The sequence below is a fragment of the Carassius gibelio genome, chromosome A10 (genome assembly GCF_023724105.1).
Source record: "Carassius gibelio isolate Cgi1373 ecotype wild population from Czech Republic chromosome A10, carGib1.2-hapl.c, whole genome shotgun sequence".
In the NCBI taxonomy this organism is placed as follows: domain Eukaryota; kingdom Metazoa; phylum Chordata; class Actinopteri; order Cypriniformes; family Cyprinidae; genus Carassius; species Carassius gibelio.
In genome coordinates, this window is record NC_068380.1 from 26,709,010 (window position 1) to 26,735,405 (window position 26,396).

Genomic DNA, 26,396 nt, shown 5'->3' on the forward strand with positions numbered 1-26,396 from the left:
TTTCCCTTCACTCCATACTCGTGCCAGGAGGAGTACATGAGAAAAGTAATCGAGTGCCTGCAGAATGTAAGAATCTCAGTCACCACACTGTGTGCAACCCTGCATGCACTGCACTGCAAGCAACATTTATTGATAGTCTTTGAAATACTCAACGCCTGTTAAATGTTCTGCCTTAAATTAATACATTATTAGGTAACTGTAAATGTGTATATGTACATTTCTGAAATGCATAACTGATAACTGAATTGCATGCATTTTCTGCAGAGCTCCTTTGAAACGATATGTATTGTGAAAAGCACTATACAAATACATTTGAATTTAATTTAATTGAAAAGAAATACCCTCAAAAACTTTAAAAGATTCACCCTCAAAAAAAAAAAAAAAAAAAACTACATTTACTACTAAGGTTATAGCCAAAAAAGACAAAAGTCTGCCACTTTTTGTTGTTTCCAAAAAGTTAAATCACTTTTTCCATCAGAGATAAAATGTAATGGCAGAATGACATTCTATTGAAGGTAGAATTACATTTTGTTTTACTTGCCCTTTGCTTGTGTATAATATGAAGGCTGTAGTGCTTTAATCTAATGCAATAAATATTTGAAAGTCTTCCTGTAAGGTCACACATGTTCTATTATTTTTCTATTAATAAGAATGACATGCACTTGTACTCTACCAGAAAGTCAATGGTGTTCTTGAAAGTCCCACTGGCACTGGTAAAACGCTCTGTCTGCTGTGTTCAGCGCTGGGCTGGAGAGAGAACTTAAAAGACAAAATCTCTGACCGCAAGATAGCCGAGAGAATGGACGGTGTGGAGCTGTTCCCTGACAAACCAATGTCATCGAGGGGAACAGCAGTCACCAACAAAGACACTCCAAGTACTGTCCTTCATTTATTGATTCAAAATTGATACGATTTATTTTCATTAACATTTCTAAACATTGCTTGTGTTTTCAAAAGTTACATTGTTGTCGAAATTATAAACCAAATCATAGTGACAGTTGACATTACGGACAACCATATGAATTATATTTTAAGAACCAAGTTTCAATATCATGAGTTTTGTCTTGTCTTTGATTTTTTACTTTAGCTTATGACACGGACATCCCTAAGATCATATATGCTTCCAGGACCCATTCCCAGCTAGCACAGGTCATAAATGAGCTCAAGAACACATCCTACAGGTCAGCTATCTGAGTTAACATCACATATTTAAAGGGATAGTTCACAGAAAGATGAAAATTCTGTAAGTATTTACTCACCCTCAAGTTGTTCCAAACCTGTTCAAGTTTCTTTCCTCTGCTGAGCACAAATGAAGATATTTGGAAGAATGTTGGTAACCAAACAGTTGACAACATCTATCGACTTCCATAGTAGAGGAAAGTCAATGGGTGCTGTCAACTGTCTGGTTATCATAAAAGTTATAACTGATTTCTATAAATAATTATTATGTTCTCTGCATTCATAAATTATTATGTTTGTAAGTGTCCTTTTTGTGTGTGTGTGTGTGTAAAAACAGTTGACCACAAACAAAGAAATTCTTCTAATATGCTGATTTGCCAGGACACTCTTGAAAAAGAGATTTTCAATCTCAATTAAAAGAGTATCTTCCTGGTTAAATAAAGGTTTAAAAAAAAGTTTGGTGCTCAGGAAACATTTCGTTTTAATATCATAATGTTAATATTTGTCTAAATTGTGATCTTTTTTTTTTTTTCTCCAGGATTATTTAATCAATAGAAAAAAGAACAGCATATTCATTTGAAATGAAAAAATAAATTATAAAAATGTCTTGACTGTCATTTTTGAGCATTCATCCTTGCTGATTAAAAGTATTAATTTCTTTAAAAATATTATTAACAGATGGTACTGTTCTTTATTATAGGCCAAATATTTGTGTTTTGGGATCTAGAGAACAGCTGTGCATAGACCAGGAAGTGATGCGTCAAGAGAGTAACCACTTTAAGGTATGCTGATCAGTACCTCACTGTGAGTATGTGTGACAACAGACAGTTAAAATACCAGAGGCTGTATCTCAACACCAAATTAATGAAGGCATTTTGTCTTAGTTCAAGGTCCACATGTACAGGGCAAATGAGACTATGAGACTAACATTGGTGGCCTGTCAATAGAGATTTGTGATTGTATTAGAGACAATTTTTTCAATTATAATGGTTTTAGTTTGTTAATGTACGACTCTACGAGAAATAGCTGACTATGTTTTTGGGTTTGGGTCTTTATTTAGAGAAAAGCACTTACAAAGAAATCATGAATACTATCATGGATGTGGAGGATCTTGTGAAAACATGAAAAAGGAAAGGTGAGACACTATCCTTGCCTTGACTGAAGCACTGAAAGAAATAGTGGTGTCCTTCAAACTGCTGATGCTGCATCTGAATTAATTCCAATAAGAGTGTTTGTAAATAGTGACATTGCTCAGACTGTTTGTTCCCACAGAGTTTGTCCATACTACCTGTCACGCTCACTCAAACAACACGCTGATGTCATCTTCATGCCTTACAACTACTTGCTTGACCCAAATATTAATATATTTTTAATATATTTCAAAATATAAGTCCTGTGATCAAAGCTTGGTGTGTTGATGGCGTGGTGATGCCGCAGTGGATAAGACACACGCCTTTGGTGTGAGAGACCCGGCTTCGAATCCACTGTGACACACCAATGTGTCCCTGAGCAAGAAACTTAACCTCTATTTGCTCCAGAGGCGTGTGACCTCTGACATATATAGCAATTGTAAGTCGCTTTGGATAAAAGCATCAGCTAAATGAATAATGTAATGTAAAAAGCTGAATTTTCAGCATCATTACTCTAGTCTTCAGTGTCACATGATCCTTCGGAATCATTCTAATATGATGATCAAGAAACCTTTATGATTATTGTCAGTGTTGAAAACAGTTGTGCTGCTTAATATTTTTGTGTAAAGCGTGATACATTTATTTGATGAAATAGAAAGTTCAAAAGAACAGCATTAATTTGAAGTAGAAAATATGTAACAAAAAATACTGTCACTTTTTATCAACTTAATGTGTCCTTCTTTAATGAAAGTATTTATTTAAATAATTTATTTACTGACATTTTAATGACATTGTATATTTAGTTTATATTTTAATTATTATTAATTTTGATTTGCTATGTATAGTTCTAGGATAAACATTTTTTATTTTAAGTGTTCCTGTAGCTCAAGTGGTAGAGCATTGCGTTAACAAGCGCAATGTTGGGGGTTCGTATCCCAGGGGACACATGTTAGGAAAAAATTGTTAGCCTGAATGCAATGTAAGTCGCTTTTGGATAAAAGCGTCTGCTAAATGGATTAATTTCATTTCATTTCGTTTATTTTAATTTAATTTAATTTAATTTAAAACACAACATAGAGCTGAAAGGAGCTGTGGTTATTTTTGACGAGGCTCATAATATTGTAAGTGTTTCGATTGTTGTTTGAGACATCATAGCTGTTCTATATTTTTGTTTGTTTTATATTCTATCTACTGTTTGTGTACATTTTTAGGAGAAGATGTGTGAAGAGTCCACCTCTTTTGACCTCTCCCCTCACGACCTGATTTCTGCCATTGAAGCCGTGGATCGACTGCTCTGGGAACATGCCTCAGACATTAGCAAAACTAAGTCTGGTTAGTTTGGCAAAAACCTGTCGACATTTCAATATAAAATGTATATTTTAAACATTATATAAATAAGTGGTTTATATATTTGTGTATATGGGTGTGTGTGTGTATATATATATATCTCAATAAATAACTCCATTATTTTTATCATTTTTTATTTCACAGGATTAAAACTGGATATCACCACAATTGCAAAAATAAAACATAGGTTACACTTCAAAAATGGAAATGTATATATTTTATTACCAAATTGAATTTATGTAGTTATTTGGAATACTTTTTTTCAGTAATGAAAATCATTTTTGCTGAGAACTTAATAATCTTACAGAAATTTTAATGGATCTGGGATCTTCCATTAATGGTTTTGAGATGCCAGCAAATAATCAAGGAATCACCAAACCCGGCAGGTGAGTGGAGCCTCACTGAACCGGCGATCTGATTCAGTTTAGTGCTGGGAATGAGTATTAGTGACCTTGATATATTGACTACAAAATCACCAATTTTAGATGCACAACAGCTATACTGAACTGGTCATTTTCTTTCTCTTCCTCTTTTGAAGCTTCATATATGAGCTTTTTCAAACGGCTAATGTAAACTTTGAGATTAAAACATCTATAGTGGAAGCCATGGAGCAGATTACAGGATATATAGCAGGGAGTGAGTATTTCTCAACTGATCCTCCAATATAATCTCACTTTCTGTTTATCGGTTCAACATTGACCTATGTGTATTTTTTGCAGGGCCTGGTGTCTTTCTGAAAACCAGCGGACTACAGAAAGTAGCAGATATTATCAAGGTAAGAAGTGTAGACCGTGTTAAAAAGATAAGTGGACAATTTTCTGTATGTTTAATGTTTTTGTCCTGAATAAGTTGGTGTTTGGGGCTAAACCTACAGAGGACAGCAAGACATCACAGATGGGAAACGGCATGAAGGAATTTAAGGTTTGCTCTGACTGAGTTTTCTTTGTTAAATATCTGCAGACATCAGGTTTTAGTTGGAGTGAGTGATAATGTGATGTTGCAAATTTTATAATAAAAAGGAAATTAATTAAAAGGGTACATTTTAAGATGTAAAGACATTTATAATGTTACAAAAAATATTTTTTATTCAAATAAATGCAATCAAAATCAAAGAATCCTGAAAAAGGATTTCCATCCACATATTATTATAATAACTGTAAACATTGATCATAAATCATCATTTTTCATGATTTCAGAAGGATCATGTGACACTGAAGACTGGAGTAATGATGCTGAAAATTCAGCTTTGATCACAGGAATAATTACTGGATTAATGTCTGTTTAAAATAAACGCATTGAAATGTGCTTTTCTACTGTGTTTTTTGATCAAATAAATGCAGCCTTGTTGAACAAAAGACTTACTGACCCTAAAAAAATCTTACTGACCCTAAACTTGTGCATGTTGTAGTGTATGTCAGACGATAGTTCCTTTAGTTCCTTTAATACTCGTCTGTCATCCACCCCGCCCCACTTGCTTCTGAATAACAAATTTGTGTCTGAAATCAGGTCCACATTCATCCAACAACTTCAAGACGAAACAGCAGCGTTGAGATGTCTACAAATGTTTTAACCAAACTTTAGCACTTCAGTATTTTGTATGCATGGCCAGCTGTGTCATATTTTCTATTGTTAAGATTACAAACCTGTCTTTATATTTTTTTATAAGTGTTTCCATTTTCTCTTGTTTTATTACTTTTCTGGAGCGAGTGAGCCTGCTGGGAAAGACTTAAAAATACAAAGTTAATTGTACTTTTTTTTTTTTTGCTGAAATTCATTGTGCTGTTGTTGTTAACAGGCATGGTTTATTTGCTAAGTGTCCTGGGACAGGTGAGGGAGCGAGTGGAGCTGTTCAGGAGGACATCAAACTCCAGAGAGAGAGAGAGGAGCACAAGTTTTCTCTTCTTAAGAGAATGCATAACAAATACATTCTTCATTAGCCAAGAGATAACAGTAGGAAAAAATTTGTATATTAAATTTTCTATATATTTTTTTAAATGTCATATTGTCAATGGAATAACCTAAGTTCTCTAGTTTATTTTTGTGATGCAAGTTAAAAATGAAATGCATAAGTTGTATACATTTTTATGTTTTAGTGTGTAATTTATTCATAAATAAGCCTGAGTAATTTCTGTACATTTTGTATTTTTGTTTTTCATATTCACATGTAAATAAAAGAGAAGTACTCATGTACATTGTAATTTTTTTTAATCCAGCTTATAATTTTTTTCCACAAAACATTCTGCTATGTATTTATTTTTTTGTCTTCTTTTTTACACATTAAAACAAATTGTTCTATACATAACTGAAAGTACTTTTTACAACCATTTACTGCATAGCTTAGGTTTAACATCAGAAAAACCACATCAGTTTGAGCCCGGCGCTGCCTCCATGTGTTCTGGGGTCTTCAGGAGGTCAATCTCTTGGTGAATGGTACTCAGCTACTCTGAGGATAATGGGGTGACAGTGGAAAGAGGCACATGTCAAACACTTTAGAGACCATCTTTATGATGTGCCACTGGCAGACAGAAGAGAAACACCAGGGTCTGGATTGTGGCACCCATCACTGTTGGCATTCACTTCTCAGAAGTTCCACTGTCAGGGCCTCGCTGCTCAGCACAAAACCTTTAAAGCCTGTCCAGCGTTGGTACATTCAGCTCTATCCTTCAGTACAGGGGTCTGGTCTGATTTAGGGAAGGAAGGAAAAAAGAAATTGTTTAGAGCTATGACAACATAATTAGTACACAAAATACTGATTTACTTTAGTAAACTATAATAACTACTTGTACAATATTGGGGAAAAACTACTAGTTGTCATATTTAAAACCTTAGAAAGGCTTAGCTAAAGGGACAGTTCACCCAAAAATAAAAAATTCCAAACCTGGAACAACTTAAGTGTGAGTAAATGCTTACAGAATTTTCATTTTTGGCTGAACTGTCCTTTAAGTAAAAGTATTATCTTGTATACTCTAATATACTTAAGGTATTGAGAGTAAAACTGTTGGGTAGTTTAATCTACAACACATCATGTTGTAAAAGACCATATTTATGTAGTGCTGCTGTCCTGTGAGAAAGAAAAAAAACGTAGTACTTTATATTTGTATGAGTATACTTTATGAATGTACTTTCTTACAGTTTTAAAAATTAAAGTAACAACATTTCTTGTGAGAATATTATTACATTATTGCTAACTAGCCTATGTGAAAGACTGCATCTGCAGGACTGGGACCAGTCAAATAGAGCACTGTTAGCGGTCACAGATGCCATTGAACATTAAGCTGTACTATGCTTAAAAAAAGAAAGAAAAGATAATCAGTGTATTCCGTTTTATTTTCATGGTTAACTGCCTTAATAAAATCTGGGTTGCAAACCGACCTACATATGATCACCTTGGTCAAGACAATAAACTACATAAACTCGCACCTTTGTAAGATATCAGTCAGCACTTTAACTGCTATGTGTGTGTTCGTGTATTTTGTAGTTTTTCATATGTATCATTACATTATTCAAGTAATCTCCGAACCAGTACCTGCATTTAAAGTTGTAATCAAACAAAGGACGCCGCAAACCAGCGTAATTTACCTGGCCTTGGTCTTGGCTAAGTCTGAGGTACATAGTGCGAACTACGGGTGAGCTAGGGGGAGCTCGGCTCCCCTTAATAAGACATGGGCTCCCCTGAAAACGAGAAATTTTAAATTTTGGGGGGTCTCAAAAAATATCGACAATATGAATATTTTGAAGTGAAATTTCAGTTGTGCAATGTGAACATGATGGATTATTAAGTGTAAAATAGCAAAAATATTATTAATTCATGCATGATGGCGATTAAAACCTAATTTACTTCAATAAAGATTACTGTATGCTATTCTTGTAATGAGCATCAAAGTGTGGGGGCGCTGCAAATTCCCCGTTAGTACGTCATATATTCGTAGAAAAAAATAATAGTTAATCAAACATTTTCCCAAAGTAGCCTAGATTCCGCGGATTTGGCAACACTCCCGCGTACAAACACACCGAACACACTTGGATGTAAGGAAAGCAAAAAGGGATAAATTTCTTGCTACACTGCAACATAGTAAAATGATTATCGCACTCCCGTTTATGTTCTATTTTTTTTATTCATTTTGCAGTTGTTCCGTTATTTTTGTCTTATGTTTTTACACTTCAAGTTGAAAAACCTCTCGTCTTAAATTTAATTTCAAGTTTAGGATTTAGGACGGTATTTTGAACTATTTTACTTGCCGTATATCCAGTCATGCTTCTTGCGCACGCTAGTTCTGATCGTACGTATAGTAACTCGGCAACTACGCAAGAATTGTAGTATGTTTGCGTAAAGGGGAACAGACATTCCGAGGGGAACAGAATCGACTGCTACACCGGTCACGATCCTAACTCCTCTTGCTCCGAGTCCTCTCTCCCATTAAACTTGAACAGCCAGCAGTGGAGAGACTGTAAGAAGCTTGGGGTGCATATCTTGTAAGGATGCAAAAAACATTCTTCTGTCTGAAAAGTTACCTGGTACACACTTGTTTGAGGAGTGGATTAATGGGGAAATAAGCAACACTGCTCAGAACAAGTTGCGAAAAAATATATATAAACAGGCTTTTTGTGGGTGGCTGTTTGTTTGCTGTTTGACCTATCAATTTGTGTCAATAAAGTATATACATATACAGTAATGCATATACAGTTGTAGCTGTTATGTATCTTTGTAAGTCATTGTAAGTCCTTTTTTGAGGCACTTGTTTCGATAAAATATAATAATAGTGCATACACTTGTAGCTGTCCTTATTTGAGGCACACGCAAGCGCCAAAAAAAAGTGGGCTCCCCCAGAGGACACTGTATAGTTTGAACACTGCTGAGGTACATAACCTTCTCCACTTTGACGTAAAACATAAAAACAAAAACGAGCAGTTCTGGTTCCACCTGTCCTGACAGGATTGTACTCTCGAAACACCAGGTGGTGGAATTAGGAAATACCGCGAAGGCGGAGCATCACACGCACTTCGGAGGGCCCTTCGAGAACTTCGAAGTGCGTACACTCAACATTGGGACACAGCTTTCGTGTGTGGGCAGCTTCAGCTTCTTCAGCTTCTTCTTCTTCTTCTTGTGTTAAGATGGATGGCTGACTTATAAGTGCATTACCGCCACCTTTCGCTCCAGTGGCCATTGACACTCCTAATTGAGATTGTAGATAGAGTGTCAATGGTTAATTTGAGAACTAGGTGGCGGTAATACACTTATAAGTCTGCAATCTTCCTAAAGCAAGAAGAAGAAGATGCATCTAGCTGTTGGCTCAGGACGTGCTCAGGACATTTCATTGCAGTAAACTAGAGGTAAAAAACTATATAACTTCTGTTAATTGTCTTGAACAAACTGATTGTTACATGCCTTTACACATCCATGTATGGTCACGAGCTGCAGGGTTTCATTGGGTTTTGTTTATGTGTGTTTTTTTTTTTTATTCTAAAAGCCGTGATTCCCATTCACTTCCATTATTTGTCTGACCATTGTGTGGTACAACTTGTATTTGCCAGGGCTGCTTTGAAAATACTCAACCACTAATCAAGAACAAAGTCAAGGAAACTCTGTGGTCAATAATACAGTGAACCCTAGTGAGTCTTTACAGATGTTTTGATAAGTTCAAACACTGAACCTTTCACAGGCATGCCTGAAGTACATAAATGCAAAGTGAGGAGCATTTGAAGTAAATGTGTATTTTAAATGTATATTTTAGGACATTTAATCTCAAATGTTTTTTCCTGTAAGGGCAAAATAGCTTGTTTTATTTTTCATTTGCATAAAGATAAAGTAGTTCTTATTAGATTCAATGTTTTTTCTGTAACTCTTTTTCCTCACCCCTTTGCTTAGCTGATTTGTTTCTGCGAAAGAATTTGACAGAAAAGTGTCCTTTTAGCTCCATCTAGTGGATCTGTTTGGTTAATCAAGCGTTTTATAGAGATCACTAACACGGCGGCAACGTCATCAGAACGCAAAGAATTATGGGTATGTTTGGCCAGTTAACATGGTCTGGCATAGCAGGCTAGTGTTCTGGCATGAAAATAATGAAAAATAATCGTGAAAACCAGATTATAATCCTACAAAATGCAGCGGGCTAAAGAAAACATTGTCGGACCATACCGCCTAAAACTAAATCCTAATGCAAAGATGAGGTATGACGAGAAAATAAAGAGAATCAAAGGACTCACACCCTCCAGCCCAAAAGAAGGGCATGTGAAAAGGCTGTGTTGTGGTGCTTTTGCAGGCAGCTTGAAGAGCTTGAGGACATGTTTGATTGCGATAATCAGAACTGTCCTATACAGTGGTTCCATTTATGTTGCGTGGGACTTAGCAGCGCACCAGCCAGAAAGGAGTCATGGATGCTTGCACATGTCTGTGACTTATAACACACAACCTACCTGATACATTTTCAGTTACTCATCATTTCTATGGACTCTTTATAAATGTAAATGTATTAATCTAAATGTATTTACATGTTAAATATGTAAACAAACTGAAATTAAGTTGGTTGTTACTACTATTTAATTGTGTTTGCAAAAAAAAAAAAAAAAAAAAGCATTTCATTCAATCTTTGTGTATTTTATTTACAGACATGGCTAAAAAACATTACTTGTGAGAAAAGACATTACAAAATCTTTTGGAAAACAAAAACATTTACATATTAGATGTGAGCATGGTGTATAATTCTAACAGGATGCCTTCACAACAATACTTGGACACATTGGCCAAAAAAGCACAGCACACAACCACAATTTTATCCAGCAAAGTCTTCAGCTCAGTCTCATGACCGGTGTGGACAGTGTCTGGTGATGGAGGTGGATTCACATGATCTTCCATCTCAGGTGCAGGTGTAGTGTCTGACAGGAACAATATAAACAAATCGTGTCATATCACAACCTCTATTCCTAAGGAATCCAGATTATCTATACACAGGGGGCAACATACACTACCATTCAAAAGTTTGGGGCCAGTGAGATTTTTAAATGTTTTTAAAAGAAGCATCTTCTGCTCACCAAGGCTGCATTTATTTGATAAAAAATAATAATAATAAAAACAGTAATATTGTGAAATATTATGACAATTTAAAATGACTTTTCTATTTTAATATATTTAATAATTTATTCCTGTAATCAAAGCAGGATCACACTCCAACATTTCATAGGCAGGTTTGACTGCAAACACAGTCACCAAATAAACTGCAATGTAGCCTAGATGCACAACATTTAAAACTGATTAACGTTTCGCTTAGTACATTGGTAACTTAAGCTCATTTTCTAGCCATTTCATGCTAGTTAACATTTACAGAGAGTAATTGTAACTTACCTTTGTGAAAATGCTTTGAACACACCATCATGTGTGGTGGAGTGTTATCGAAGGTAATCTTGGTCTCCTTACCGCTGCTATCCATGCCATTCGTCGCCTTTTTGTCACCCCTGAAATATGGCTTGTACTATTATTTTTTTAACGCTGGAAAACTATAAAAGGATATTCCGTTCTTAAGCTTTATGCCACTTCTATCGTGAGAACGACTATTGTAGTTTATAACAAAGCACGTAGACGGCATCTTGAACACTGCGTTCTTCCCTTCATCCAAAGAAGTCTGGCGCTTAATGTTTGTGCCGCGGATCCCCAAAATGCTTTGCGTTCACCACTGGGAATACGTCGTGATGACGACACATTAGCGATCTCTATACAAACTTTTTCCTGAGAGTAAAGCACCTCGTACAGATTGTTCATTGACATTTTTGCTCAGATGCATGGAAAGCTGTAAATGTCTTGTTCATGATTTTGAGTTCTTAACATTGAATCAGCACCTCATCTCAGAATAGTCAACTTTTGTCAGTTGTTGTAGGTAGGCTATATTCATGCTGTATTATTGGATGAAATGTACTTATGTTTTATTCTCTTTTTGGTACCATTTTCAATTTCTAAAAGTTAATGTCTTGTTCTCTTGAAGGACTGAGACAGTGGTTCTTCTCAAAGCACAATGAGCTGGAGCTTTCTTACGCAGCTGTTGGATGAAATCTCCAACCACTCCACCTTTGTGGGCAAGATCTGGCTCACACTATTTATCATCTTCCGCATTGTGTTGACTGTTGTTGGGGGAGAATCAATATACTATGATGAACAGAGCAACTTTGTCTGTAACACCATTCAACCTGGTTGTGAAAATGTCTGCTATGATGCGTTTGCACCACTCTCTCATGTAAGGTTTTGGGTTTTTCAGATCATTTTGACCACAACCCCAACTATTATGTACCTAGGCTTTGCTATGCACAAGATCGCTCGTATGAATGATGATGAGTACAAGCCGAGTAACAGGAAACGCATTCTCATGATTGAATGTGGAGCTAACCGTGATTATGAGGAGGCTGAGGACAGTGGTAAGGAAGATCCCATAATGATGGAGGAGATCCTTCCCGAGAAAGAGAGAGCTCCTGTGAAGCCTGCCCCTAAACACGATGGTCGGAGGAGGATAAAGAGGGACGGCCTCATGAAAGTGTACATCCTTCAGCTTCTATCTCGGGTTGTTTTCGAGGTTGGTTTTCTCTTTGGCCAGTATACCCTGTATGATTTTAAGGTCGACCCCAAGTATGTGTGCACTCGCAGCCCCTGCCCTCACAAGGTGGACTGTTTTGTGTCACGTCCCACGGAGAAAACGATCTTCCTGCTGATCATGTATGCAGTTAGCGGTCTCTGCTTGTCTCTCACGGTACTGGAGATTCTTCATTTTGGCCTCAGTGGAATCTGTGATGCTTTTCGGCGATGCATGCACCACCAGAGCGTTGCACACCCCCGTGACGCCATATGCAGACAGGTGCCCACAGCCCGACCAGGATACCCCACTGCACTGAAAAAAGACAAGCTGTCCATTGGATTGAAACCAGAGTATAACTTGGACTCAGGTCAGGAGTCTTTTGGTGACAAGTCATCGTTGAGAGAAATTGACCGCCTGCGTAGACACCTAAAACTGGCCCAGCAGCATCTGGAAATGGCATCAGAATGGGGAGAGCAGTCCTCCATACAGCAGAAGCCCAGAGTCCAACGGCACAGCTGTCGAGCAGAACAGACTCAGCTTTGCACAGGAGAAGCAGGGAAGCACATGTGAAAAAGGTAAGACAAAAACTTTTTTCAAAATATCTTTTAATTTTTTTTTAAATAAGGAAACGTGTGTGTGTGTGTGTGTGTGTGTGACTATCACTTGGAAAATATGCAAACTTATATAAAATGCAATGTGTAATGTATATTTGTTTAAAAATGTATTTTTATTTGTACAAGTTGTTGTGGAAATTCTAATTCAATAACAATTTGTAGAGACTGAGAATGAAAAACCAAACAGACTTTTGTCTTTGTATTGCTTTAATTCTCTGCAGAGAATGATCTGGTTTACACACAGCTTCCGAGTCTGTATGCATAAAGATAACACACAGACTTACAGCCCACTTTTTATAGAATGTAAAAAGATACATTGAAGGAAAGACTAGGACCTTTGAGCCAATCATGTTGCTCAGTGCACAATCACATCATAACACATGCACATCTCATGTACATCTCATAGTAGATGCCTGGTTACTCTCAAAAACTGCCCATCCCTGGTACACAGTTTCCCCTTAAATGTTGTCATTCAACCTAATGCAGTTATGTGCACAAGTTACATAAAATAACTTCATGTCCCTATGGACTATATATACTAACTTATTCATTGTATGTTAACAAAGATACTTAAATGAGATTAATGCAATCAATGCCAAATGAACAAAACAAAGTATAAATCACAATTTTTGATTATGTAAAATTGTCTATACATACGGTTACGTGAGGCGACACAGAAAACAAGGAGAGATCCAAATGCAGGTATGCAGTTTATTTTAGGACAAATCCAAATGGGTCAACAAGCCAGGCCGGGTCAAAACCAGAAGATCCATAACAAACAAGAAAACAGACAAGAATACACTACCAGGGTCAGACTACAGAAAGCAGGGAACATAGACATTAAACAAGGACTCCGTGACAAAGACAGAAACAAACCAGGTATTTATAGACATGTACAAACGATGAAAGTGGAAACAGCTGAAAACAATGAACAGTGACGATAAGGGGAAGTGAGACCTCTAGTGGACACCCAGTGATACACAGACCAGACACACTGTGACATAACCCCCCCTCTAAGGAGCAGCTACCAGATGCTCCTCAGACACCTCAAACAGAACAAAAAAGGACCAGGAGGGAGGAGGACCGGAGGAGGTTCAGGGGGAGGGAAGGAGGGCCAGACAAACTAAGGGGAACAGACAGAAACATAACAGAACTCAAATACACAAAACAGAAGTCCATAAAGGGCATGTTGAGGCACCCACCAGGGCGGAGCAGAGGACCACCACAGCCGTGTGGTCAAGGCCAGAGCCCTCCAGGGCGAAGCGGAAGACCACCACGGCCTTGTGGTCAAAGTCAGAGCCCTCCAGGGCGGAGCGGAAGACCACCACGGCCTTGTGGTCAAAGTCAGAGCCCTCCAGGGCGGAGCGGAAGACCACCACGGCCTTGTGGTCAAGGCCAGAGCCCTCCAGGGCGGAGCGGAAGACCACCACGGTCTTGTGGTCAAAGCCAGAGCCCTCCAGGGCGGAGCGGAAGACCACCACGGCCTTGTGGTCAAGGCCAGAGCCCTCCAGGGCGGAGCGGAAGACCACCACGGCCTTGTGGTCAAGGCCAGAGCCCTCCAGGGCGGAGCGGAAGACCACCACGGCCTTGTGGTCAAAGCCAGAGCCCTCCAGGGCGGAGCGGAAGACCACCACGTCCACGTGGTCACCGCCAGAGTCCCCCAGGGCGGAGTGGATGACCACCACGTCCTCGTGGTCAACGTCAAAGTCCCCCAGGGCGGAGCAGATGACCAACATGCCCCTGTGGTTGAGACAGGAGTCCCCCAGAACGGAGCAGCAGACTACCCAGTGACTTGACTTGGCTCTGGAGGGTAATCGGTGACTGGCTCAAGCGACCACCTCTCTCCCGCTTGATGGCTGGGGAAGAAGCGTGAATTGGCATACCGCTGGAAATCCAAAGGGGTCAACAAGCCAGGCCGGGTCAAAACCAGAAGATCCAAAACAAACAAGAAAACAGACAAGAATACACTACCAGGGTCAGACTACAGAAAGCAGGGAACATCGACATTAAACAAGGACTCCATGACAAAGACAGAAACAAACCAGGTATTTATAGACATGTACAAACGATGAAAGTGGAAACGGCTGAAAACAATGAACAGTGACGATAAGGGGAAGTGAGACCTCTAGTGGACACCCAGTGATACACAGACCAGACACACTGTGACACATACATATGCATATATACGTTTTTTTTTTTGAGAATGAAGTTCAAAATCAAGACTAATGTTTGCATGCTTTCTCAGAATGAATATATGTGAGTTTTAATGAGTTTTCATTTTCTCTCTGTCTTTCATAGGGATCCATGCTTGATGGAGAACCATAGATTATCATCTGCTTTTTTGTGCAACCAAGTGCCTCACCTGTGGCTGCTGAACATTGTGTAAACAGATTGGAGCATGTGTGTCCTTGCGTAATGTAGTTTAGTGTGTTTAGAAGTTCTGTGTTTTGAGCAGTGGACCACAAGTAGTGTGTGTTTGTTATAAACAAAATGGAAACCTGGAAAATGCTTGAATACTTGTGAATCATTTATTGATCTACAAAGAAGCTTTTGATATTTTATTTGCATATTGCATATTTTACCTGCAAATAAGAAGTACTTTAGTTACCATCCATCTTATTTTGAAGAAGCTTTTTGTTTCAGGTCAGTGTATAATTTTGCCTCCTTTATGAGAATGCAAATCATAAATTGGAGCAAATGCAGTCTACACTGAATAGCGATAAGGTCTCAGAATTAAAATCTGCAATCTGTTGTTCTGACACTGTTTGATTAACCCATGTCTGTTAACAGCCAGGTTTTCCATCTTTTGATACATTTCTCCAGGATCATATCAGTTTTCAATATTTTCTAATGATTTTTTTTGTAAGGTTAAAGTGTTTTATAATCTTAAAATAAACAATTGGTTTAAAAATTGCAGCCATGTCTGATTTTCTGTGCTTCCAAGAATGTTTAACTGGTCTTGAATAATGACAGACCGATAAATTGTTGAGGCTGGTTAATGGGCCAGTACTTGTTTGAGGTGTTTTATCATTGCCTGATAAAAGGTCCTTTGTGTCATAAATACTATGTCACAAATATTTACAGTGAGTTAAGTAAGTCCCTTGTTTAAAAACAAATCTCTGTTAATGTTTTTTAATTCTTTATGTATCTTTCGGTGAACTACTAATTGTCCACTTCCGGATTTTTTATGATTTGCCTTTATGTAACACCAGTTTATATTGTGAATGCTAGATTACAGTAGAGATTTAAATATGCACAGTTTATGGTATTTCCCATGACTTGGTCAAATCTACCTTTTCCTCAACTGTCATCTCAAAAATAACATTTGTAATATTTTATCAGCATAATGCTGTGATGCCTAAATTCCCTTTGTCATCACTGCAGTAATTTGACATTTTTTATAAATAGCATAGAAAAACTAGATAAAAAAGTTTGTCAAGACAAACTTTATGTTGGCTTGAGAAAACCTGACCAGAAAGTTAAAAAAGTTTGAAAAATGAAAAAAGTTTAAGAAGTTTAAAAAGTGATTAGCATATTGTTAACATTACTAGTAAGTGACTAGCATGTTATTAACATGATTATCAAAGTTACTAGTATGTTGTTAGCATGATTAGCATGCTTTTAGCAAATCAATAGCATGATTAGCATGTTACTAGAATGTCGTTAACATGATTAGCAAGTTACTATCATGTTGCTAGCATGTTTCTAGCATGATTAGCATATTCTTAGCTTGATTAGCAAGTGACTAGCATGTCGCTAGCATGATTAGCAAGTTACTAGCATGTTCTTGGCATGATTAGCAAGTTACTAGCAGGTTGTAAGCATGTTTCTAGCATGATTAGCATGCCACTAGCATGTTTCTAGCATTAGCATGCCACTAGCATGTCTCTAGCATGTTTCTAGCATGATTAGCATGTGACTAACATGTCACTAGCATGTTTCCCATTTTCAGGCTATAGGCTTTTAGAAAAATATAGGGTTTTGGTGGTTGATTCAGCTGTCCTTCATTGGTAAAGAGGCCAAAATGTATCACCTGTAAAGTTGGTTTCTCAGTCTACAATATGGGGCTATGTACAAGTTCTTTGCTGAGATAAACCCAGTTTCACCGACCTTACCTGCCGTGACAATTTCAATGCACTGGATATACTTATAAACTACAATTCAGACACCCATATTGGCCAGACAGGCCTAGGTAGGTGTTAGACCTATTATTTAATGAAATGTCAGCATGTGGCACATATTTTTTAGTGTTCCAGTGGCTCAAGTGGTATGGCATTGCGTAAGCAGTGCAAGGTTGTGGGTTTGTTTCGCATAAGATTGGAAAATTTTAGATTTCTTGAGAGTGATATAGAGTCAGGGAATTTGTAAGGTGTGATTTTACTTAGCTCATATATAAACCTTACGAGTCCAGAAAAGTTGAACAATAGTGTAACCCTGACCATGATCCTTTTTGCTCAGGCAACATGAAATGGAAGACCACACATGGATAAAGATACAAAAAAATAGTAATTTATTACAGTAAATTTATGAGATGAAAAATGAGAAATAAGCAAAAATCTGTATAAATTATATGGTATGAAATGAAAGTGTGGCATTGCCAAAAAGGCAAACAAAAAGCAAAGCAATGTGACACAGGAGAGAAGGAACCCGGAATGGCAGCCATGAAGTCCTTTTACACTGCCCAGGCCACAATCAAGCGATTACAGACACCTGCCCGGTAGCTCCTCCCTGAGAGACACAGACACAAACAGACCAAGGAGTAGACATTAAACATGTCCTTATTCAAACTCTGGAAAACAAATGTAGTACTTAGAAATTTTTAATTTTTACAGAGTCAACTTTCAGCAAAAGCTGCAAGAATCTTTCTGCACTCTTTAATCTTTCCTCACTTCTCTTTCTGTATCACTTCATGGTCCCAAGCAGGAAAATCTACTCTTAGACCTTTACATAGTTTATACAAACGTGCTATAAAAGTGTTTGATAAGAAACCTGACAGACATCATCATTGTCTTATAATTCAAAAACATAATCTCTTTACTTTTCTAAAAACTTTGTAATATTTCACGATTGTAGTTTAATGTATAAAATTGTGAATGATCTTGCACCTCCAACTCCAGATGTTTGTTTCATTGCGGAATGACAGCATAAGACAGACAAGAGCCTCGTTAAGAGGTGACTGTGAAGCGCATTTTAGAAAAACTGATTTTGGACGATCAGCTTTTTCTGTAAAAGCTGTTAACAATTGGAATAGTTTACCAACTGATATTAGACAGTGTTAAATTACATTTGAAAATATTTTTAAAGGCAAGTCAGGTTTGTGTTCATTGATTATACAAGTTAATGACTTTTGAATATGTTTTTATACTTCTTGTATTCTACCATGTTTAATTTGTATGTTATTGATAATTTGGTGTACTCCTGCCCAGGGACAGCAGATTAAATTTAGCTCTGTAGCTAATTCTGGGGTAATACTTTATTGTCCATTGTCCCTGTCAAATAAAGAATAAATAATTAAAATATTAATTTTATCTTACTCAATTTGACTGGTTACAGAAATTAAGGGAATTAAAAAAATGACACTTTTCACATATTCATTACCTGCACTCCTCTTCATTTTCACTGTTGTCTGAACTTCTGAAATCACTTTCATTCTCCTGTTTATCTTCCCGCTCTATAGCAGAGCCCTGGGGGCCTAAAACAGCCGTGTATTGAAGGAGTGCTTCTTTCAGTGTATCCGAAACTTCAGACAGTCATCTTCTGCAGAGCCCTTGATTCAGTTGTCTGTAAGTTAAAAGTGAAAAACAAATCCAAATTACCAATGCATACCCACGTGCTTTGTAATATTTGATATAAGCCACCAAAATAAGATGGTCAGTGTAATGTTTTTCAACTGCTTTCTAGTAAGATATGTCTCTTGTAGGTAAAATTAAAGTTTGGTGTCCTTCCTTATCACCATCACTTCCTTGTTTGATTGGTATGATTACAAAGTTGAAACTTGCCTTCCTCTGAAGTTTTTCTTTTAAGAGTTGCCTGCAACTACTGCATCCATGAGCAGTGCTGGGCCATCATATGAACAAGTATTGTCCTTTCCTCCTCCAGTCTCATTTTCAGCATGGTTTTGTTAAAAAAGGTTAACTTGTCTTCGATTTGTGCTACAACAGAGGTAAAGAAAATGTATAAATAACAATTATGACTTGAGTCTTTACAAAATAAATCAGAGGCCTCAGGAAGCTCTGCTTACCGCTACCATGAACCTCCCACGGCCATGTTGGGGATGGGTTGTCTCCTTATAGCGACTGCTCCGCTTCATTAACATCAGTTGGCATGGCAGGGTCATGACTATTATAGGTCTCTATGTCTTTCAATAGCAGTCTCTTGCTCTCAGCAATTTTCCTCCGCATGTGGTGATGGAACTTGCCACTATCTGTAAAGACATGAAGCAGAAGGTAAAAATAGTGCCCAAAAATGCCTGCTTCTGCTGCCTCATGTTAAGGTAACGTCCCTCAATGGACTGCTCTAGGGAATTACCTATTGTGTCTAGAAACACAACAAAAAAAACACAATAGTGTAAAGAAGGACGAGTTGGGAGGGGGTGAGTGCCAAAAAAAAAAGGCTTACAGAGATAGTAGCATGCAGTAAGCAGTAGGCAGCTTAAATATCATGATCTAAATGATGAGTAAAAGCTTTATTAAAAAATAAAGGAATATGCTTACGTGCTGGAATGTTCAGAACTGAGGAGAAACATATGGCCAGAAAGGGCCTTTCGTTATACCAAAGCAAGTAGGGGCCTCTCCTCCCTAGGGAGGGATCAAAATTGCAAGCATAAGGAAAAGTTTGACTATTTGGAAACGCCCTGTATAGGGTATATAATGAGATGCAACCTAGCATTTCGGGAGATCTCCTTGCAAGGACCTCTCGGCTTTGCTTAAAATAAAGTCTTTTCTTCTGAGAGAAAAATCCCTGACTGAGTTCGACTCTTTGGAGAACCGGCAAAATACACCACAAAGTGCATTGTAATGTGTTATTCTGTGTGTTGCGGTTGCTTAAACCCTTTCACAAATACATGCCGTAAAATAAATATATAACATGAAAATGTATATATAAAATAAGAAAAAAAACATGGTTATTGGTTACTAGTTAAACCATGGTAAAAACAACGTTGTGCTACACTAACCATAGTAAAAATGTGGCTATAGGCTATAATTTGTAATAAAAACGCCAAAAAAAAAAAAAAAAAAAAAAAAACCTGGCTAGCTACTAAGCATTTACTATAGATACAGTTGACATCTTGTCATAGCTGGGGGCGTGGCGAGGGCAGAGTCGGCGTGGGGGAAAACACTGCGAACATCGTGTGTATTTGAATGACAAAAATGCACATATTGAGCACTCATTCCCAAAGACACGTAGAACAATTGTAGTCTCTTTTAACTTTAATATTCAGTTTTGATAACGTTAATAATGAACACGATGTTAATATAGCCTGCCTGTGATTGGAAATGCCGACTGCACACATACACATGCTTAGTCTTGAGATTCCACAACTTCCCTTGATCATCCTCACAACTTATTGCTTGTAGCCATTTTGTCATCCTTTCCGGCTCTGTATGTTTATTAGGAAGGATGTAGAACTTCAATTCATAATTTGTTAGTTTATTGGAGGTACAGAAAACCCGGGCTAAATTCACATCACGTGACGGGGCGTTCCCGGGGGCGTTCCCAGACCAGCCGTCTATATCTATAGTAATGGGTGACGTCACGGACAGTCCATGTAAGGGCCAGATACTCGTAATATAAAATACAATTCGAATTGTATCCTAATATGTTATTATTTGATATACTAATTCTAATTACAAATTTATGTTATTTTTTTACATATTACCTGTACTGCAGCGAGCCACCAGGGGGCGATTGCAATATTTTAGGCTTCATATTTGTGAGGCTGTCAAGCTGTCCATCACGGTCACATGCAGGTCATATGTGGAGAACACTAGAAGAAAGTCCTTCTGAATATATTTAAATGAAAAAATGGCACTCTCAAAGAGCCTTAAGCGAAAAGTTGATTCAGAGAACTGTAGTTTTAATGAAGAATGGACTGATAAGTACGTATTCATAGTGCCTACTGTTAGAAATGCTGTACCTGTGTGCCTCATTAGCTTTTTTTTCTTGAATTTGACATTCGAATATTATTATTATTTTATTTAATTTTTTTGCACATCTGGGATCCCCGCGAAACGGTTCTCATTCCCCCTTGAATAAGGCGACACACTGGCTGTGTGAGCGTCTCAGCTGCGTGGCCTGTCCATTTTTTATTTCGGCTCCCATTTAACAGGTTGGAGTTTGCACACTGAGACACGCGTCTCAGGCGCGCTTGAGCCAAGCGGTAAACGCGTGCATGCTAGAAATAGAACGACCCGTGTTCCAGCAACAGGAGTGTTCTCTGGCTAGAGCGCAGAACAGCGGAGTTTGTATGGACCGAAGTGCATGTCTGAGCTTGTGTTTTGTTGTGTAATGAAGTGACGTGGTAAAAATGCATTGTTATGATTGCGTGTGGGCGGGAGGGATTTGAAGGAAGATGGGGTTGAGTAAATAATTGTTGCACCTGACCATTGATTAGCGTGAAGGAGAGAGAACAATAAATAGAGAGGCATAGCGACACGTGAGATGTTCTGGGAAGCAGTGTTTTTGCTAAATGCCGAGCTGCACTCAAGGTTGGGGGGTGGGTGCCGTTCGCATGCTGTTGAGGGCTGCCGGCGGTGAAGATAGTTAGCGGGCTAACCTGTAGATAAGGCCGGGCATAGGAGTGCGTTAGGCGACGCGGCTTCTCAGAAAAGGGGGGCTCCGTTTTCGCTACAGTCGGAGGCCTCGCGAGCGCTGGACTGGTGTCTGCTTTTTCCTCTCTACCGACCAGCGCAAAGCCTAGACCCCGGGGGAGGGTCGCGCATCCCGGGAGAGTTAAGTTTTTAACTCTTTATGTGTGTGTGTGTGTATGTAATTTTAAACTTAGCAGTATCCATTTAATGATTGGGTGGGAGGGTTATGATGAACTAAATTCTTATGTGGCAGTCTGATGGCGTCTTTTGTGGGACGGTGACGTGTTGTGTGAACGTGTGCTGTGTCCTCCGGGGGTGATATGTGTTTCATAGCTTTCGCCTATTTATCACATGTGCGCTATGTTTTTTATGGCCTATTTATTGCGGTTCTCTGTTTAGCAGCTTCCATGGTGGTGTTGTTCGCCCAGATTTGTTTAACATTAGTGCTTGGGACTTTCAGAACCTGACCCCGTCTGACATGTTTGGTAACTGCATGAATTATATAAAATAAAGATTACTGTTTCTACCCCTGTGGTGTTGCTTGGTCTGTAGAGTAGATTCCTCTAGCCACAACAAAGTCTCCTGTCTAGGTTTACTACAGTTGTTTTGACATTGTGGGAAATAGAATAATAGAAACAAAATGTATTAGCATTTTTACCCGTTATTATTAATCTAAATTAATCTCGTTTTTAATTTAACTTAATTTCTTTTTTTTTCTTTATTTAAATTTCGTTTTTTTCTTTAATTTAAATTGTTTTTTTCTAATTAAAATTTTGTTTTTTCTTTAATTTAAATTGTTTTTCTAATTAAAATTTCGTTTTTTATTTAATTTAAATTTCTTTTTTTCTTTATTTAAATTTCTTTTTTTTATTATTTAAATCTACCCTTACTGTGCCAATTTGTTAGTCAGAAAAATATTAGACTACCTTAAAAGTATTGCTTAATTTAATAGACCTGTGTGGGTGCATTTTATATCACTAGTGCAGTGTCCCATTCTTAGAGCATAAGCCCCATAGACAGTAAAAGAAATGGACACAGCGACCCCATTGGAACTCAATTGAGAGAAGTGAAGCCCATTTTTAGCATTTTTTAGCACTTCCGTTTCTGACGCGCAGACTCAAACGAAGCTTGACGACGTCAGCAACCTGTCTGACAGATGTAAATCTTCTAAGTGGCTGTGCGTGAAAACTGCCATCGTTAATCTTGCAGAGACGGCGAGCTTGAGCGGGGAGTTCTTTGACCTGAGTGAGCAGGAGTAAGTATTCTGATTAATTAATTTGTATAGTATTTTAAAATGTAACGCCAGTACTCCATATTAAGTTAATTGCCTGCGAGCTTCTCCTCCTGTCTGTACGATAATGCGACAGAGAGACGAGTGTTTATGACGCAATCGTTAGCCTATTTTTTACAAAAACTGTTTATACGGGGCCATAATGTAACATAGAAGGTAATGGAGCCCTTTATACATTGTCGTGTATCTTTAGAAATAAATAATGGACAAACGGAGTCTTTAAACGCCTCAGATGTAAAGTTATTCGCTGTCAAAGTGACGCCAAAATGAATGGGAGTCAATGGGAATGCTAACGCAAGTGAAGTTCTGCTAAAAGATGGCAGCCCCCACCCGACTTCAACTTCCGGTCGAGTTCCTTGCCCCCTGATAAGCCCTGCCCGCGTGAGGTGCACCGCTTCCCGCTCGCGCTGTTCTGACTGTAGTTTACTAAAAGTTAATTAATTCTGAATGTGTTGCGTCTTGCGTGTCCATCTATATTGCACCAAATGCGACACTGCACTCCCTTGTGAAGCCGATTGGATGAACGGTTCTCGAAATAAAAAAAAATGCAAACGGACATACAGATACAGACACAGATTCCTGCCTTTATTAGAGAGAAAAATATGTTAATTACTACCGAAGCTTCATAGCTCAAAAAATGGTATTCGGACCAGCCCTAAGTTTTTTCCTCTTACAAGGCTATTCCTGAATTCAGTATTATTCTGGGGGCCGGGCCCGCGGGCCGCCAGTTGACGTTGCATGCATGGCAGGGGTCATCAACTATATTTGTCAAAGGGCCATAATTTTTCTCTGCAGACACTGTAAGGGCCAGATACTCGTAATATAAAATAAAATTGAATTGTATCCTTATGTCATTATTTGATATACTAATTCTAATTCCAAATTTATGTTATTTTTTACATATTACCTGTACTGCAGCGAGCCACCAGGGCGCGATAGCGATATTTTAGGCTTCATATTTGTGAGGCTGTCAAGCTGTCCATCACTGTCACATGCAGGTCGTAGTTTGTGGAGAACACTACAAGAAAGGCCTTTTGAATATATTTAAATGGAAAAAATGGCACTCTCAAAGAGCCTTAAGCGAAAAGTTGATTCAGAGAACTGTAGTTTTAATGAAGAATGGACTGATAAGTAGTACGTAGCCTATTCATAGTGCCTACTGTTAGAAATGCTGTGCCTGTGCGCCTCATTTGCTTTTTTTCTCGTTAGATTTAAAAATAAATAAATATGGAACGGACCCGAATATTCGTTCGGTGGGTTGGTATTCGATTTGAAAATTTGACATTCGAATATAATTATTATTTATTTATTTTTTTTTTGCACACCTGGGATCTCCCGCAAAACGGTTCTCATTCCCCCTTGAATAAGGCCAGCGACACACTTGCTGTGTGAGCGTCTCAGCTGCGTGGCCGTTTTTATTTCGGCTCCCATTTAACAGGTTGGAGTTTGCACACTGAGACACGCATCTCAGGTGCGCTCGAGCCAAGCGGTAAACGCGTGCATGCTAGAAATAGAACCGACGCCTGTTCCAGCAACAGGAGTGTTCTCTGGCTAGAGCGCAGAACAGCGGAGTTTGTATGGACCGAAGTGCATGTCTGAGCTTGTGTTTTGTTGCTTTGACATTGTGGAAAATAGAATAATAGAAACAAAATGTATAAGCATTTTTACCCGTTATTATTAATCTAAATTAATCTCGTTTTTTAATTAACTTAATTAATTTTTTTCTTTATTTAAATTTTTTTTCTTATTTAAATTTAGTTTTCTTATTTCAATTTCGTTTTTTCTTTAATTTAAATTTCATTTTTTTCTAATTTAAATTTCGTTTTTTCTTTAATTTAAATTTCGTTTTTTCTTTAATTTAAATTTCTGGTTTTTTTTTTTTCGTTTTTCATTTAAATTTCCTTTTTCTTTATTTAAATATACCCTTACTGTGCCAATTTGTTAGTCAGAAAAATATTACACTACCTTAAAAGTATTGCTTAATTTAATAGACCTGTGTTTGTGCATTTTATATATCACTAGTGCAGGGCCGGCTTTGCCGACAGGCGACACAGGCGGCCGCCTGGGGCACCATCTGCTGGACGGGGCGCAAAATTGCAGGATTATATAAAAAAAAGTTAATTAAATGTATCGTATTATGAAAGCTGCTTCTCTATTGTTTTCCACTGTATCCTACAGGTTGTTGCTTTTAAAGTGTTGTTGTGTGAACATTAAAAAAAAAAAAAAGCTCTCGCCTTGGGCACCAAATAACCTAGAGCCGGCCATGCACTAGTGCAGTGTCCGTTCTTGGAGCATAAGCCCTGCCCGCGTGAGGTGCGCCGCTTCCCGCTCGCGCTGTTCTGACTGTAGCTTACTAAAAGTTAATTAGGTGCGAGGAGGTGCGAGGACTAGGGCTGGGCGATATGGAGCAAAAAATATATCTCGATATATTTTGCTATATCTCGATATACGATATATATCTCGATATCTTTACAGGAAAAATAACCCACAAAAAACTACTTCAAAAACAAATATGGCAAATATTACATGTTAAGGGGCCTATGAAACATTTTATTTTTTTCTTCACCATATGTTTTATTGTTACCTAATTCTGTGTTTTAGCATGTGCAATTATTTAAATGCATAAAAACAACTTAATTAGTTAAAAACAATTCTTAAAATAGCCTTATGTGAAATGTTTTTTTCCCTTCAGAAATTCTGTGTATTTACATTTTTCTGATTATCAAATGAAGGCATAAAACATTCATTTAATTTATCTTTTAATTATTAAACTTTATTTTTTGGTAAACAAAGGGGATTTACTATTAAAAATAAAACATGGGAGAAATGTTGTGTGATTATTCCTTATAAAATTATGTTCGTTTCATTTTAATAGTAGTAGTAGTGGGCTATCTACATTCTGCTGTACAATAGTAATAGATTTCTGTCAAATACTTTTATTTTGACGGGTTTACCTTTACAGTTCTGTGTATGTGATACCACAGTCTATGATGTGATATGAGCTAGTCTTACTCAAATCAAACGGTCATATGCTCATGAAGTGACTCTCAGTGCAGTTCTGGAGATGTTCCTCATGTGTTCACGTCTTTATTTAGAGAGAGGAAAGACAATGAAATCAGCGCGAGCGTTATGCGAGCTTCCTTGTTTAATGAATGAAGACGCGCTTCTGCTCCATTCGTTGACACAGACACGCAGAACATGCAGGATTCATATTTAAATAGACTTTTCCGGGTTAATATTTGCAGATATTAGTCCATTTCGCGATTTGATGTAAGTGCATGACCGACTTTTGATTAATTCATTTAAAATTTGACCAATTCCGTGACATTCCGCGTTAAACTGTAAATTCCATTTTTATGACTGGATTCCGTGATTCCGTCCGCGTTTCATTGGGCCCTACAGTAGACATCTGCCAGCCTTTCGCCATATAATGGAGCCAGTTGTCTTTTTTTTTTTTTTTTTTTGACTAG

General features: G+C 37.8%; 1 protein-coding gene, 1 long non-coding RNA gene and 1 pseudogene across 3 annotated transcripts in view; 2 read left to right on the forward strand and 1 right to left on the reverse strand.

The window, feature by feature from the left end:
* The first annotated feature begins 375 nt into the window (after positions 1 to 375).
* Positions 376 to 3,646, forward strand: LOC128021649 (regulator of telomere elongation helicase 1-like). Its single transcript, XM_052608957.1, has 4 exons — positions 376 to 875; positions 1,088 to 1,181; positions 1,880 to 1,961; positions 3,521 to 3,646. The coding sequence occupies exons 1-4, from the start codon at positions 800 to 802 to the stop codon at positions 3,644 to 3,646; spliced, it is 378 nt and encodes a 125-aa protein (XP_052464917.1). The 5' UTR covers positions 376 to 799.
* Positions 3,647 to 11,312: 7,666 nt separating this feature from the next.
* On the forward strand, positions 11,313 to 15,137 carry LOC128021650 (gap junction gamma-1 protein-like; annotated as a pseudogene).
* Positions 15,138 to 18,841: 3,704 nt separating this feature from the next.
* The window catches only part of LOC128021624 (uncharacterized), a 114,721-nt gene continuing 107,166 nt past the window's right edge, over positions 18,842 to 26,396 (reverse strand). The window contains exons 2-4 of one of the 2 annotated variants that reach the window (XR_008185622.1): positions 19,539 to 19,622; positions 19,067 to 19,249; positions 18,842 to 18,977 (exon numbers count right to left, since the gene is read on the reverse strand). This is a non-coding gene — a long non-coding RNA (uncharacterized LOC128021624). The remainder of the gene's footprint in view (positions 18,978 to 19,066; positions 19,250 to 19,538; positions 19,623 to 26,396) is intronic. The other variant, XR_008185623.1, reaches the window with a different exon arrangement.